The 17976-nt window shown below is 40.3% G+C and overlaps 1 protein-coding gene across 1 annotated transcript in view; it reads right to left on the bottom strand.

Moving 5' to 3' along the window:
• LOC136864503 (pickpocket protein 28-like) overlaps window positions 1-13008 on the bottom strand; it is a 158817-nt gene extending 145809 nt beyond the window's left edge. Inside the window, exons 1-2 of the mRNA XM_068226833.1 lie at window positions 12880-13008; window positions 3711-3913 (exon numbers count right to left, since the gene is read on the bottom strand). Of these exons, the coding sequence (XP_068082934.1) occupies window positions 3711-3913; window positions 12880-13008 (332 nt within the window). The remainder of the gene's footprint in view (window positions 1-3710; window positions 3914-12879) is intronic.
• Window positions 13009-17976: the final 4968 nt, after the last annotated feature.

Genomic DNA, 17976 nt, shown 5'->3' with positions numbered 1-17976 from the left:
TGGACAGGTCAGCACAAAGCGCGTTGGCCCTGAGGGAATGTCATTGTTGAAATCGATTTACGATCTATTCATATGTGACAAATACGAGCAACACGAATGCCTGGTGTGCATCCATGTGGGTCCCAATGACACTGATTGATAGAATTATTTTCAATTCAAAATATAATCCTGAGATGTTTTAATAGGCTTGAAATAATAGTAAGTTTTGTAGTAATGTAATATATGAATCATTTACGGTATTTCATAAACAATAAAAAGACACATTTTTGGCCATTTTTAATTAACAGCGAAGTTACTTTCTCTAAATAAATATATATATATATTTGTTGGAGGCGAATAGATGGAGAGTTCCAGGGTGAAAATGTGCCCTTGTACTCATCTGTTTCCGAGGGATACCCGATGAGTCGGAAAATCTCTGTTCTACTGCACTGTCAACCTTTCTGTCAATAAGGTTATTATTACCTTCTGTCAGAGATGAAACCCCCTCTTCGCTTATAATTTGGAAAATATATATTTATTATATGTATTTATTGAGGGTGGGGAGGCCAAGCTTCCTAACAAACGGCCCCTTTCAGGGTATAATTTTCTTTTCATTTAGTGATAGTGTGGTGCAATTTGGAAAAGGCCGAAAGATTAATTAAAGCAGGTCATAAGTGAGCCAAGGGCCGCGATGCTTAAGCCGAGTATTTGTCTTCTTGGTTCTTATGACCTGTTTGAGAAGAGAGATGCCCGGTACGCCTGACGGGGTTCGCAGGATTCTACACCTGGTCATCTTAGCTATCTTTCTGACCTGAGTTCTAAGAGTCAGAATACGTAGTTCGGATCGTATCCGCCTGTTAGATTTCAGGATGGGGGCTCTAGTCATCTTGCGTAGTACTGTAGTTTGCTTTGGAAAATTTCTAATTTTGAAAAGGGAATTTTAGGGATATAGCACCAGGCCTCGCACCCATACAGCAGCATGGGCCTAATACATGCTTCATAAATATTTCTCTTGATGGTAGAGGAGATATATTTATTATAAAGCAGAGGTTTTAGGGCAGCCACGCGAGCTGATGCTCGTTGCAGGGCCTGTTCAATATTCCTACTCCAGGTGAGACTTTTGTCCATTGTTAAGCCGAGGTCCAGGACAGTGGGACATTGTTGATAGTAAGACGATCAAGTGTAGGCCTTCTCCTTGAGAATAAAATCGCCTGGGTCTTGTATGGATTTTTATTCTGAAGGCACCACTTCCAGAACATCGCAATCCATGAGTTCAATGCGGAGACGGCAACTCTGTTCCTCCTACGAGAGGTGTAAACAGCTATGTCGTCTGCGTACTGTTGTATTTCTACTCCCTAGCGATATGGTAGATCATTTACGTATAGGGCGTACAGAATTGGCGAAATTACTCCACCCTGAGGGACTCCGGCTCGGAGCCTCCGAGGGGTGGATTTCTCTCCGTCAACGTAGACGTAAAATTTTCTATTAGATAAATATGATGAGATAATTTTGACCAGATAGCCTGGGACAAGGTACAGATCCAAAAGTTTATGAATTAAATTTTCGTGCCAGACGGTGTCAAAAGCTTTTTCTACATCAAAAAATACCGTTGGCACGGTACGCCGTAAATTGAATGACCTTGTAGCATACTGACAAGGTGGAGGGCCGCAGGAGGGACACTGCGTCTCGACCGGAACCCGAACTGCTCCGGTCGCAGTATGTCACGTGACCAGAGGTACTCATTGAGGCGATTGAGAATAAGTCTCTCGAATAATTTTCAGATATGGGATAACAGAGTAATTGGTCTCTAATTTTGTGGGAATAATCTATCGTTCCCCGATTTTGGAAGGACGACAACCTTGCCGACGTCCCAAGCCTTGGGGAAGTATCCCTTTTGAAAACATGCCGAAAAAATAGTAGCCAAAGGTATAACTGCTTTGTACGGCAGTGATTTAATTTCTATTAGCGATTCTGTCATCCCCGGGAGACTTATTCTCTTTGAGGTCTTTTATTACGCTGCGTACCTCTGCAGAAGTTACGTCATTTATGTCATTGTTAAGAGTCCATTGTTGCTTAAAAGTTGAGACTTTCCTGTGTACCTCATGGGTCCGTCGTTCGTTATCGTCATCGTCAGAAAGATCGTTAGGTACACTTTCACTTTCAAGGGTACCGAGCTCGATAGCTGCAGTCGCTTAAGTGCGGCCAGTATCCAGTATTCGGAAGATAGTAGGTTCGAACCCCACTGTCGGCAGCCCTGAAGATGGTTTTCCGTGGTTTCCCATTTTCACACCAGGCAAATGCTGGGGCTGTACCTTAATTAAGGCCACGGCCGCTTCCTTCCCACTCCTAGCCCTTTCCTGTCCCATCGTCGCCATAAGACCTATTGTGTCCGTGCGACGTAAAGCAACTAGCAAAAAACTTTCAATGGTGTCAGCGAAAGCCTCGGCTTTATCATAAGGGGAGAACGCTAATCCATTGCGGCCATGAATTGCACGCTGGGGGAATTCAGGCCGCGAGTAACCCTCCAGAAATCAAGGTCTGATTCATTTTCAGTTAGGCTGCGGCAGAAATCCTCCCATTTTTCAATTTTACGCTCCAGCAAGCGTTTGCGGACTTCACGAGCCAGTTCGCGGTATTCGGCTCGAGCACTTGGGTCCTGAAATCCTTGCCATCTTTTTCTATACGCATTCTTAATTTTAATAAGGTCCAGAATAATGTCAGGGGTGCTGTTGTCTTGGCTCGTGCCAGTGTTATTATTATTAATATGAGAGTTATGACGAGTCGTATTCCCGCCATGTTGTGTGGGCGTACGACTGTCATTGTTGCGCATATCATTCGAAATGGAATTTCTAGCAGCATTTGAGATGTATTTGCGGGCATTCGGCATCTTATTAGAAAGATGCTCAATGGCCTGGTCAATATCATCTCTGCTGTGGACCGGAAACGTTCCTAGATTTTTATTAACACGCCAAGAGAACTTATTGTAATTTAGAGATGAGTTCAACAACGGATAAGATGGCTCAGATAACCTAACCCATGTAAGATTGAAAATAATGGGATCATGGTCCGAATTTAGTTCTCTACGTACTGTAAAATGAATGTCACTATTATAAAATTTTGTTACTGCCACATCAATGACATCGGGATGCGCGCCCCGTTGGTAGGATAAATGGTAGGCTCCACCGGAGCGAACACACCGACACCATTGTCCCTCATGTATTGTTATAGCATTCTTCCTTAGGATTTGTCATACGTGAATTCCAATCTGGATGCTTGCAATTGAGGTCACCACCGATAATAGTTGGAACATGGAGAGGGTTGTTTAATAAAGTATCTAGCTCCGCCCAATGCAGCGGGGCTTTGGGGGAAAGATGGGCCGCAAAAATACGATAGTGATAATTTTCATGTCTAACCTCAATGCCGAGGGACTCAATAACATCGTGAGGAAGGGGGTCAATGACGTGGTGAGTAAGTTTTGACTTAATCAACACAGCCACGCCCCCGTGCTCACCGTTTATTCTGTCTTTATGATACATCGTGAAGTTCTTAATTTTGAAGGGCATGTTAGGTTTTAGCCGTGTTTCGCCTAGTAGCAGGATGTCGATATTGTGCTCAGAAATAAAAGCCTCAAGCTCATACTTCTAACTAACAATACTCTGACAATTCCTAGCACAGATTATCAAGTCCATGTCAGAAAAGAATGCACTTTCAATTAAGGCTCAGTGAAATACAGCATAGCTGCATTCAGCAGAACCATAATTTTATCCATTATTGTCTGGCATGAGTTTTTTAGTATGGGCATAAGTTTAGTAAAATTAATGCTCCTGCAGAGGTCCAAGATGTCACGCATGCCAGACAGATCGGAGATGAGTGACGCCTGAGCGTGAGGTGCAGGGTTCGAAGTAGATGCGGGGGAAGGGGAGCCGCCCATTACCTGTGCGAAAGTGACATTGGGGTCTAATGGCTTAGAGGAAGCTAGAGCACTCTTCTTCTGGGCTTTTCTGAGCTCGAAGTCTGTTTCTGGTCCAGGATATTTTGAAACAGACTGTATCCTCTCCAGGAAGCGTGATGCTCCCCTTTACAGTTTGCGCACTTGGAGGCCGCCTCCGCAGCTGAGGGGCAGGCCACCGCCGCGTGGTTCTCCCCGCATTCGACGCCTCTAACAGGCATAGCGCAATAGTTAGCGGTGTGACCCCACCTTTGACACCGATAACATTGCGTGGGTCCCTCACGACCTCTATATATTTGTGTATTGATCATTATAAACAGAACAATCATCCGGTTGTTATCGAGAGTTTCAGATGACTATGGAAAATGCCATTTTATGCCCATACCTAGGTCAGTGACTGTCTGCACTTAGTGAACTCCACTTTGAATACTGATTCCAGATTGAAAATGAAAATCCACAGCATGTTTCCAGTCATTCGACCGGGTCAGGAATGGAATGAATGAAGCCCCACTCTAGCGGCGAGGATAGGAGTTGTGCCGGCTGCCGAAGCTGTCCCACTCCTGTCGGGCAATAAGTGGCTGACAGAAGGAATGAAATGTTAATGGAGAGTGTTGCTGGAATGAAAGATGACAGGGAAAACCGGAGAAAAACAGATTCCAGATTATTCAGAATATAAGCCAGAGAGCGAACACACTTTGCAGAGAAAGAGAGCAGTGACGTTCAGTTCTGAATACGAAGCTCTGCTCCATTACTCAGCAAAATACTGACTAGGCTGTAGTATTTAAACTAAACGCTATAATCGCAAGAAAACCAACCATTTCAAGATATTCCTGTTTGATTTATACTGCGCTTGATATAAACTGTCAGTTCTATTTTCTTATGTTTCTTCTTCTTCTCCTCTTCCTTCTTTATCTGTTTACCCTCCAGGGTTGGTTTATCCCTCGGACTCAGCGAGGGATCCCACCTATACCGCCTCAAGGCCAGTGTTCTGGAGCTTCAGACTTTGGGTCGGGGGATACAACGTTCACCGGGCGAGTTGGTCGTGTCGTTAGGGACGCGCAGCTGTGAGCTTGCATCCGGGAGATAGTGGATTCGAACCCCACTGTCGGCAGCCCTGAAAATAGTTTTCCGTGTTTCCCATTTTCACACCAGGAAAATGCTGGGGCTGTACCTTAATTAAGGCCAGGGTTGCTTCCTTCCCACTCCTAGGCCTTTGCTATCCCTTCGTCGCCATAAGACTTATCTGTGTCGGTGCGACGTAAAACAAATAGCAAAAAAAGATACAACGTTGGAAAAGGACCAGTACCTCGCCCAGACAGCCTCACCTGCTATGCTGAATAAGGGCCTTGTGGGGGGGATGGGAAGATTGGAAGAAATAGACAAGGAAGAGGGGAGGAAGCGGCCGTTGCCTTAAGTTAGGTACCATCCCAGCATTTGCCTGGAGGAGAATTTGTAAACCACGGAAAAGCACTTCGGGGATGGCTGAGGCGGGAATCGAACGCTCCTCTACTCAGTTGACCTCTCGAGGCTGAGTGGACCCCGTTCCAGCCCTCTTACCACCTTTCAAATTCTGTTGCAGAGTCCGGAATCGAAGCCGGCCCAGTGGGGGCGGCAGCTAATCACACTAACGACTACACGGCAGAGGTGCACCTTATATAAATACACTAAGAGAAAACTGACACGTAATCATTTTTGTGTTTCAATTTATAAGGATACAGAGTTTACATTCCTTGGATAGGAGTGACAGTATTTCCATTTAAAAGAAGTAAAATTCCTGTTATTTATTGAGCAAAACGTAATATAATTGTTAATGCTTAATGTTGCACAGCGTTGTGGTGTTGTGAGACTTTCCCTGTTCACAGTATTTCTGAAAATACGAACTCATTTAAAACTTATCAAACTTCCGATGACAATAGTTAACCTCTAAATGGCGAGGAAGTTTCACCACGAGTGAGAACATAGATGTATACAGTGTGCCTAACTGATGTTATTGTTGTGAGTTGATCGGATAACAACCACAAGGCACAACTTAACTCCGTATTATATTAGAAGTGTTTCTGAAGCACCTCCTAACACATAATAGTGAAAACTGTAATTAATTACGTACTGTACAAAAATATGTAAGGTTGTAGTTCTAACTGTTTGTTGCATCCGCTCAAAATACATAAACAGCATTGAACCTGAATAACTTATTTCTTACAACGTAAATTGAAAATTATTTTCTGCTTTCATCTCAGAGGAATAAGTCTGACTGGCGTCTTTAAAAGTAGGAAAGATCACAATATGAAGATAAAGTTGGAATCAAGAGAACAAATGGGGGAAGGAAGGGGAGTTAGGGATTGGAATAACTTACCAAGGCAGATGTTCAATACATTTCCAATTTCTTTGCGATCATTTAAGTAAACGGCTAGGATAACAACAGATACGGAGTCTGCCACCTGGGCGACTAAATGCAGATCAGTAGTGATTGATTGATTGATTGATTGATTGATTGATTGATTGATTGATTGATTGATTGATTGATTGATTGATTGATTGATTGATTGATTGATTGATTGATTGATTGATTGATTGATTGATTGATTGATTGAAACTCGGGTATCGCCGCGTGACAGAGAACTTCGCCCAAACTCACGGCCTGTGACGTCACTGTGGTTGACGCTCATCGCTTGCCTGTCCGGCTCGATGCCTAAATGGTTAGCATGCTGGCCTGTGGTCAAGGGATCGCGGGTTCGATTCCCGGCCGAGTTGGGGATTTAAACATTAATGGCTTGGGGGCTTATTGCGTGTGTCGCGTCTTTATCATTGGAATGCATCATAGGTAAGGCTCCATTGTTATAGACTCAGCTCAAAAGACCTACTTGAGGCCTCTTGAGACATCAGCGAGAAGAGTTCCAAGCCACTTTTGACGGTGTGATTATTTCACGGAATTCGATTGATGGTTTACGGTGTCAGACGTTCCGTGCAGAAAGTGTTGATTAATGAATTTTTCTACTACATCGGCATTCCTGAAGGGCGTGTTCCAATAAAAAAATAACCAGTGAATGATTTTCTCAAGCTGATGGAGTATATCCCTGGAGGGAAACAAACAACTACTTCACAGCGTACACATTAAATTTTTCACAATGTTTCGAGGCATTGCAAAAACCAATTTGCGGTGAGCAATATGTAAATTTTGTATACGCATTATAAGTTTTGTTATTCTTAACTGTTTACTGTGCCACTTGTTATTTTCTTTTAAGGAATGGCTACCCCCCCCCCCCACGTACGACTTCCTTTCTTAATTCGCAATTATGTTTCATAATATGTTAGTTATTCTTTTAGTGATTTATTTGCTTATTTTATTTAATATATATCTTGTAAATACATTTGACTGCACGTTTCGTGGTTGTATTTTGTAAAAACATCAAAAATACATTTGTAAATATTTCGAGAATACCTGTAAAAATATATAATAAGCTCCCATTGTAACACACCTGGTCATTAAATATTATTAGATATAACAATTAAAATACTAATATTGCTAATGAACTTCGAGTGAAATATCGTTCTCACATTTAGTACCCATGGCATTTACAGTATATTAGGTTCATAACTTCTTGTCTTCAATAACACATAGGTATGAACCAAGACGGATTCTAACTGTTGACTTTACAACGTTCATTGTAGGATGTTTAACGTTTTCTTTAAGAAATTGCACAAACCCATTACGAATACCCACAATACTTGAGGCTATTCTGTAAGTCAAAGCCCATTTTTTATACAATTTCTTGCTTCACATCCTTCATTATATCCTTACCTATTGTCATATTTCGTAAACTTAACAATTGTACTAATTCCTCCCTCCCTCATCATATTTTCACAAGGAAATCATTCAAAACAGCAATCCTTTCTTGTAAGTTCACATACGTGTTTTCATCAAGACATACTGAATACATCTGGGAGTTATCCGAATCAGCTTTCAAATGCTCCGAAACATCTTCACTCATTCGTATTATTATATTCTTGACAGTATTTCGGCTGACTGGCATTTCTTTAATTATGTAATTATTTGCTGTTTGTTAGGAAAGTCTTCAATTAATGTATCGGACGTCGATAAGAAAGTCTCTTTCAAGAACTCACCATCAAAAATCGGCTTCCCATGCTCTGATAAGCAGTGAGACAGATGGAAACACCCGCACTGATATTATTCCTTGATACAAAACAAATAGTTTGCTTTGTGTAATCTTCGATTTTCTATGAAACGAGCTCTCTTCTTTCTCCATTTGACATGGAACGAACATTTAAATGATTCGTCCGGAAATGGGGCTTTTGGCCTACATTAAATGTGCGGGACACGACGGTTTTCAGTCACAGGCAACACAAAGCGTTATTGCTTATTTCTAACACTCTGAATTCCGTTGTCCACTGTTCTTGAAGAATCCCGTTACTACTTTTGTTAAGTTTCTGTTTTTCGTCACCGAAAACATGTTTGTCAGGTCCGTATACAAACGATATTCAATAAACAGTAACACATTACGCGCTACTGGCTACCACACACACGTCTGACGGCGCGTCTCACACGTGACCGAACCATAGTCTGTAGCACAAGACGTATATAAAAACTTTAATATGTTCATGTGGCGTGCCACCGTGGCATAGGTTCGCCATCCCTGCACTAGACCGTGAGTTCCATCAGGATATACAGGAAAATGTCGCCTAAATCCAGACACCTGCCAATGCTGATCGCCACAAGTTTATGGGGAACTGTCGTAATGAGCACATATTGAACATTTAACGGCCAGGATTATTCGTCGTGCGACTGCGCTTCATAGACAATCTCCTGTGTGGCAAAATCTAATTTTACAAGTGAATGAAAAATCATCATCATCAAGTAATCATCGTTGTACTTCTCCTTGGTTTTTCAAGATTTCAGCACTCGATATATTAACATCAACATATATTTTTAAAAAAAAGTTTTTTCTGTACACGGCTGAGAATTTAAAAAGAATGATATTTCTGTATCGGACGTGTCCGCAGAGACAAGGAAATGCAGTTTATAATTTACCGTCATTTCAAATCAAATCGAATCAAAATCTCTTTATTTGCAAATGAGGTGTCTACCTCGGTGGCAAATGGTACACTAAAATACATTATTGTCAAGCACTAAATATTAAATCAACAAGAGAAGAAAATTTTCCTAGAATACAATATTATACAATTTACGCTAACAATATTTTCTATTAAACACACAGCTCATCCTTAATAAATTTACATTGTTTACAAAATTCTACTTATAATATCTCCTGTACTACTTACAAATATAGTCAACTGATATACAGTATGTGGAATTACTTCAAATAATACTACACAACTGGTATAAGATTAAAATTTACATTGCATTTATTTATTTATTTATTTATTTATTTATTTATTACCCATTTTGGAACTTAAGTACCATAACGACCTGCTACGCCTTAACCAGAGCCCCTTTTGCCACCACTTTTCAAAGTTCCTGAAGGGCCTTCACAGCCACCGTGGCGGTCCCAGGGCCCTCGAAGTCCCCACTGAACTTCACCCCTACAGGCAGTCCCCTACTTTGGCTGTCCAAACTCCTTAGACCAGGGGATGGAATTAATTTATTCACACACATTTTTTATTTACAATAACCTGCACTGGCCGAATGCCCTCTAACATTTCATTTATTTTCTCTGTTGCTGTTCATTCTCTTCTTGAAAGGATCAAACACTACCCCTGGTAAACTGTTCCACTCCTCCACGCCCTTCCCAATGAATGAAAATTTACCCATTCGCTTCTGCTAAAATTCCTTCTAATTTTATACTTGTGGCCAGTCCTGCCGATATAATTATTTTCCAAATGAAGCCTCTCATGGATTTCTCCCCATGCTTCTTCTCCTGTATAGGCTCTATATAATCCTATAAGTCTAGTTTTCTCCCTTTTCTTAAAGTTTCCCACCTTACTTCATTTAACATTTCTGATACACTACTGTTTCTCCTGAAATCCCCTGTTACAAATCTTGCTGCTTTCCTCTGCACACTATCTATTTATTTTATTAAATATTCTTGGTGAGGATCCCAAACACTGTGTGCATAATCCAATAATAGATGAACTATACTTAAGTAACTTTTTGCTTTTAATTCTTTGTTGCATCCTTTAAGTAGCCTCATTAAGACATTTAACGATCTGTATGCTTTCCCAGCAATGTCATCCACATGACCCTTCCAGTGCAAATTACTTTCAAATTTCACACCTAAGTATTTGCACTTGCTATCTTGTGGGATAACTACCTCATCCAAAGTATATTCAAATTCAGTTTTAAAGCTCCTGTTTGTAAATGTTGTAACATTTGATTTGCCTCCATTAACCTTCATATTATTTTCTCCAACCCATTGTTGGATACTCTCAAGGTCCCTTTGTAATTCTGAACAATTCTCAACGTTATTTATTTCCCTATAAATAATTATGACATCTGCATGCAATCTTATTTTTGATGTTATATTGTTTCCTAAATCATTTGTGTATATTAAGAAAAGTAACGGACCGATTATACTACCCTGTGCGATTCCCTTCCAAACTTTCTCTTCCTGTGATACATTATTTTCGACTTTGACTTTCTGAAACCTTGAATTTAGAAATGTTTTTATCCAACGTGTAACCCTTACGTCCAATCCTATTCCCTCCAATTTCTTTAATAATATTCCATGTTCCACTCTATCAAAGGCTTTGGAAAGATATATGGCTATGCAATCTAACTGACCTCCTGAATCCAATTGATCTGATATTTCCTGCTGAAATCCCACCAGTTGTGCCTCACAAGAAAATTTCTTTCTAAATCCATACTGGCTCCTCATGAACCAATTTTTATCATCACATATCCCTCTGATGTACTTTGATATTAAACTCTCCAGTATTTTACAAACTATACTGGTCAGGCTGACTGGTCTGTAGTTCTCTGGTTTCCTTTTATCACCGTTCCTTTATAAATTGTTTTATTATAGATTCCTTCCATTCCTTTGGTATTACACTATTATTTATGACATAGTCAAAGAGAAATTTTAAATAAGGCACTATGTACCACCCCATTGTCTTTAATACCTCCCCAGTAATTTGATCACTTCCTGCTGCTTTTCCTTGCTGAAGCAGTTGGATTTCTCTGAAAATATCTTCATTTGTGAATGAGAAGCTTCTTGTTTCCCTATGTGTCTCTCCCTCTCTGTCTTCTGTTTTGGTTTCCAACTCCTGACAACCTTCTACTGAATCTCTGAATTCCCTACTAAATAGGTTTGCTTTCTCAGTATCTGTTAAATAGTGTTCACCCCCTTCTCCCACCATTGTAGGAATTTGGATTCCTTTTCCTTTTTGATTCCTGATATATGAATACAGCTTTTTCCATTTCCCTTTGTGGTCATTACCCTCTTGAAGTATGCCATTCATATATTTCTCTTTTTCTTCCTTTTTCACTCTATTCAGTTCCCTCATTAGCTGTTTTCTAGTTTCTCTACTCTCCCACCCTCTTCGATTTCCTGTTTACTATTCTACATTTTCTTTTTAATTTTCTTATTTCCTTTGTATAATAAACAGGGTCTGAGGTCATTTTACCCTTCTTAACAGGTACAAATCTCTCCTCTCCTTCCCAAATGATGCCTTTAAATTTAGCCAAAAGTGTATTCACATTACTCCCTTCACTTATCCAACAACTGAATTGTGATTTAAGGTAAGTCCCAAATTCATCAACTTTAGTTTTTCTGTACAATTTCTTGTCTTGTGTAACCCTCTTATTAAACCTTTTTGGTACGAGTCCTACATCCATTATTACAGCCTTATGGTCACCTATTCCTTCAATTACCTCAGTTTTATCAACAATTTCCCAAGGTTTAACCAAGAATACATCTAGTAAGTTATTGAGACGAGTCGGTTCTTGTACTACTTGTGTAAATCCTCCCTTCCAAATTAACTTATTTGCCAGTTTCTGTCCATGGGCTTCACTTGCAGCTCCATTCCATTCAACTTCAGGCAAGATTAGATCGCCCCCAATTATTACCATATCATTATTATTGTTTTTATGAGTATAATCTATTATTTTCTCAAATCTTTCCATGTCTCTTTCCTCTCTTCCAGGCCTGTATGTTCCTATAATTCCCACCTCCTTCATATTATTACAAACTAAATTTTTCCCCTAATATTTCATCCCTTTCATCGGTAAACCATTCATGTGAACAATAAGTTTCCTTCACCAGAATAAACACCCCCCCACTCCCTTTTTATCTCCTCGGTCTCTACGATAGACTGTATACCCTTCTGGAAGTCTTCTCTATTACCCACCCCTTCTCTCAACCATGATTATACTCCTATCACCACATCAGTCTCATAAGATTCCATCAATGTACCGAATTTTAATTGTTTATTTACTACACTTTGACAGTTTACCAAGAGCAATCTCAGACCGCCTTCCTCCCTAAAACTTGACTGTTGCAACTGGGTAACATTTGACTCATGAGTTGGGAACTTCCCTGGAACCCAGATCCTTGTACATAGATCTTGATTTAAGGATCTGGGTTTTCTGGCAAGTTTCCCTGTACGTGCCAATTTAGTGGTATGAGTTTTCTTAAGTGCATATTAGTTTGCATATCTCTGTTGATAATTGTAGCAATTTGTCTACAGAGAGCTGCTTTTCCATTACCATTCAGATGTAACCCATGCCTAGTGAACATTTGCCTGCCAAGACCTAAAGTATCTACTACATAGACATTTCTAAAACTCTTATATAATCTCTTGATTTTTATATTTACATCACGTACAGCTTTGTTCACACAGGAGTCCTCTAAAAGGTCATACCTGAGTGGCACATTAACTACAATTACTTTTGAGTCAGGTAGTTTGGAAATCTTACCTCTGAGGGTCGTAATTAGTTCCTCACCTTCATTTGCAGCAATGTCATTTGTACCACTCACAATCACCACGTAGTTGTCCTTCTCTAACACAGGATCACAACTTGAAAGGACATCTTCAGTTTTGGCACCTGATTTTATTAATACTAAAACCTCAGTTTTCTGCAGCTCATCCTTGATGCCTTCTGCCATACCCCGCCCTTGACTGTCTGCGTAGAGATGAATTTTTGGCGATCTTGACTTTCGGTTGGTTTTCTTCTTCTGTAGGTTACCTAATTGGATTTAAAATTATTCGGAAAACTTGCTGTGTCTTCTTCTCGAACTTGTTGCAATGACTGAAATCTATTTTCAATCAATCAATCAATCAATCAATACTGATCTGCATTTAGGGCAGTCGCCCAGGTGGCAGATTCCCTATCTGTTGCTTTCCTAGCCTTTTCCGAAATGATTTCAAAGAAATTGGAAATTTATTGAACATCTCCCTTGGTAAGTTATTCCAATCCCTAACTCCCCTTCCTATAAATGAATATTTGCCCCAGTTTGTCCTCTTGAATTCCAACTTTATCTTCATATTGTGATCTTTCCTACTTTTATAGACGCCATTGAAACCTATTCGTCTACTAATGTCATTCCACGCCATCTCTCCGCTGACAGCTCGGAACATACCACTTAGTCGAGCAGCTCTTCTTCTTTCTCGCAGTTCTTCCCAACCCAAACATTGCAACATTTTTGTAACGCTACTCTTTTGTCGGAAATCACCCAGAACAAATCGAGCTGCTTTTCTTTGGACTTTTTCCAGTTCTTGAATCAGGTTGGGGTCTTACCAGAGACTTATATGCACTCTCCTTTACATCCTTACTACAACCCCTAAACACCCTCATAACCATGTGCAGAGATCGGTACCCTTTATTTACAATCCCATTTATGTGATTACCCCAGTGAGGATCTTTCCTTATATTAACACCTAGATACTTACAATGATCCCCAAAAGGAACTTTCACCCCATCAACGCAGTAATTAAAACTGAGAGGACTTTTCCTATTTGTGAAACTCACAACCTGACGTTTAGCCCCGTTTATCAACATACCATTGCCTGCTGTCCATCTCACAATATTTTCGAGGTCACGTTGCAGTTGCTCACAATCTTGTAACTTATTTATCATTTTATAGAGAATAACATCATCCGCAAAAAGCCTTACCTCCGATTCTACTCCTTTACTCATATCATTTATATATATAAGAAAACATAAAGGTCCGATAACACTGCCTTGAGGAACTCCCCTCTCAATTATTACAGGGTCAGACAAAGCTTCACCTACTCTAACTCTCTGAGATCTATTTTCTAGAAATATAGCAACCCATTCAGTCACTCTTTTGTCTGGTCCAATTTCACTCATTTTTGCCAGTAGTCTCCCATGATCCACCCTATCAAATGCTTTAGACATGTCAATCGCGATACAGTCCATTTGACCTCCAGAATCCAAGATATCTGCTATATCTTGCTGGAATCCTACAAGTTGAGCTTCAGTGGAATAACCTTTCCTAAAACCGAATTGCCTTCTATCGAACCAGTTATTAATTTCACAAACATGTCTAATATAATCAGAAAGAATGCCTTCCCAAAGCTTACATACAATGCATGTCAAACTTACTGGCCTGTAATTTTCAGCTTTATGTCTATCACCCTTTCCTTTATACACAGGGGCTACTATAGAGGCACTGCAAAGAGTTTTTTTCCCGGTTTTAAGTTGCACATAGCTTCTCCAATATGTTTAAGATTAGGCCTAAAATGACTACGCGTCACATCCGTCCACGGCGATCTTTCTTCTCCAATGTCTTTATTATCTTCCAGTTTCTTTGTTCTGTCCTTTAAGCTTTCATTTTCAAGTTTTAGAGCACATAAGTCTTGTTGTAGGACTCCTAAAATAAGTATAGTTTCGTAAGTCTCTCTGCCTCACTATCACTTTTTTTACACTCGGGACACAGCCACTCATTTTCTTCAATATCAGTCCTATTTACAATATTTGCACAACGAAAATGGTACCATTCATCACACGACACAGAATCCCATTTTTAACTACTCTTCTGCATTTGCCACATTTTTCACTGCATCTTACACCATTATCCACTACGGATATCACAGACTCACACACAGTTGTCTGTCTGTCTGTCTGTCTGTCTGTCTGTCTGTCTGTCTGTCTGTCTGTCTGTCTGTCTGTCTGTCTGTCTGTCTGTCTGTCTGTCTGTCTGTCTGTCTGTCTGTCTGTCTGTCTGTCTGTCTGTCTGTCTGTCTGTCTGTCTGTCTGTCTGTCTGTATATATGTATGTACGCGTATCACGACAAAATGGCTGACGAGAATTTAATGAAAATCGATATTCAAAGTCGGGGAATGAGTCACTACAAACTAGCCTATAAATAATTGTATTCTCGCTTAGTAAAATGGTAGTTTAGGGTGGTGGTGGTGATTATTGTTTTAAAAGGAAGTACAACTAGGCAACCATCCTCTATATAACACCAACCAGAGAGAAAAAATGGAAGGGGTCCGACACTTCGGAAAATGAAGGTATCGGCTAAAGGAAGACAAGGGCCACGAAGTACGTGAAAATGAAAGACTCCCTAGGCCTCCATACAATACCGTCGGGGTTGGAAAATAACAAAAGTTGACCAAGGGAGGTCGGATAGAATAGATGAAAGTGAGGAGCCTGGCACAAGTAAGTGGAAGCATAGCCAGGACTCAGCTGATGGCTCCGTGGTCGCCAATTCACGCTCTTAAGTTCAGAGCCCCTGAGTCCCCTTCTAGTCGCCTCTTACGACAGGCAGAGGATACCGTGGGTGTTATTCTACCGGCCCAACCCACAGGGGAAAGGTAGTTTAGAGGAAGGCCAAAAATGTAATTCTCAAATATTTATGTTATTAGTGGCCATATCGAAAATACTACATAACTAAAGGTGTACAGAATTAAATTTCCCAATACTTACGTCTTATGCGCTTTTACCGTACAGGCTATGATATCAGACATATTCGTGAATTTGTATTTTCGTTGTTAAGACCACATCAACGCCGAACCACGAGAAAATTTCTGTCTGAGGATTTAATGAAAATCGGTACGTAGAGGCTATAAATAATTGTATTCGCCCTGAATGAAACGGTAGTTTAGTGGAAGGTGCCTAAAATATATTTTTTAAATACCTATGTCATTAGTCCTATCGAAAAGTACTATATAACAAGAGTTATAGAGAATACAGTTTCCGATAATTTATGTCTTATTCAGTTTTACCGTACCGACTACGATAAGCGTGGTGTCACAAAGACGGTAGAAAACTAAATGTGAAGGCTTACAAATATAAACCTCTTAAAACTGATCAACAATAACATCATTGGCCATTGTTTGTTGTGATGTCCTTTGTCTCTTCTGCAGTCACTCATTTCCAAAAGATGGGATTACTGCTGCGACCCGAATAAAACATCTTGTCTGAATATAGGCGGGAAGTAGCTGGGGAGTTATATAACTTCCTTCTCTAGCATGCCATTCCTCTGGTTCATAAATGTTCTGATACTTCTGGTGCGTAACACATTGCTTCATCATAGTATTCCCTTCTCTGAGGCAGCAGCAGGGACCGTCTCGTTGGTGCCGCCTGGCACCGTGAGAATTTTAGCCCGTCGGCCTATTGAGGCCTTGAGTGCTATTTCTGAAAGAGCTTTTATCTAGTCTGGATTGTTTTGGAATTTTATGGACGGTTTATTAAAGATCATGGTTGCACTGATTGGAATGAGCAGTGTGCACATTTAACGGAATAATGACACAGCTGTGTTCGCGGCTGTGTGCGGCCTGGTCATTCCAGCCCTGGAACGTTTGACTTTTGGATCGGCAGCGTAGTACTGTTTGTTAAAATTGAGATAATATGTGACTTTTCATTTGATCGCGTATTTCAAATGATATCATTGTTTTTAATCGCGACATTCCTACTGACTTCATTGCAATTACCTATGTTGATTTCAGCAAGATAAACCACAATGAGGATATAAAAAGGCAGGTGGACAGTGAGTGCCTGCCATTGTAGTGAAAACTCCCCTACTTGATTGTCAGTGATAGTAGGCAAGACGGTCTACCATTACAATGAATATTCCCTAACGCAGTCTTCACATGAGTAATGGCGTATAGTGACTTCCCCGTCGCGTTTCTGGGTTAACGTTAAGAGCTATGCAATTTAATACAATCTTACAACGTTTACACTTCGTAACATAGAATTCTGTGTACAGTGTAGAATTCCTTAGCGAAGCACGAGTACATCAGCTAGTTTAGGGTAATGGTAATTTCGCTTCCGAATTCTGGTTAGTGTTTCCTCACTCCGTAAAAAAATAATAGGAACACGACCTAGGAGGTTTTACATTGTTGTTAAGTAGCACAGAGGAGGACTTCATGCGTGTTTCATTACTTTTAATAATAAATCACTACACTGGATACCTCCACTAACCGGTTTATTGATTTTTCTTGTCTGGTTTGAACTTAAGGTTATCATTAATGACAAGGTGATCTTTTTCAATTACACGTGTTTACATTTACTTTGTGCAATTGGTATCTCTAGACGCATACAAGGCCTCAGAAACTGTTGAAACGCTCGTGTTCTGTCGTCTCCTTCTCTGTGGCAGTACCGCATAGTTTTCCACATGGTCAATTTTCAATGGGATACTTCTGTCTGACAGATATTTCAGAACTCGAATATCCATATATATATATAAAATAAGAGTTTTGTCTGTACATAGCTCAGAATTTGAAAAGAATGGTATTTCTGTATCGGTCATGTCCATAGTAACAAGGAAATTCACTTTTTACTTATCCGTAATTTATGTCTGTCTGCCTGCCTGTCTGTCTGTATGTATGTACTGTGACAGTTCACAACGTCACCTATAGTATGTCATGATACCCAGGAGATGAAATATGCCGTTTTCCGTGTCATCCTACGATAAAAACTGCCCAAGTTAGAATTTTTCCGCCCGCTCCGGGATGCGATTTGCAGTGTGCCGTCTCGCGCGACCCAACTCTAGTTGCTGGTAATTAGCAGCAAGGTGGTGCAAGAGCGCTGGTACTCGAAGTTTCCTCACTCCAACCACGAGCAAGACAGAAAGAGACGCGTTATCACGTGACAGAGAATCTAGGTC

The sequence above is a fragment of the Anabrus simplex genome, chromosome 1, assembly GCF_040414725.1.
Source record: "Anabrus simplex isolate iqAnaSimp1 chromosome 1, ASM4041472v1, whole genome shotgun sequence".
NCBI lineage: Eukaryota > Metazoa > Arthropoda > Insecta > Orthoptera > Tettigoniidae > Anabrus > Anabrus simplex.
This window is presented reverse-complemented; position numbering and strand designations above follow the sequence as displayed.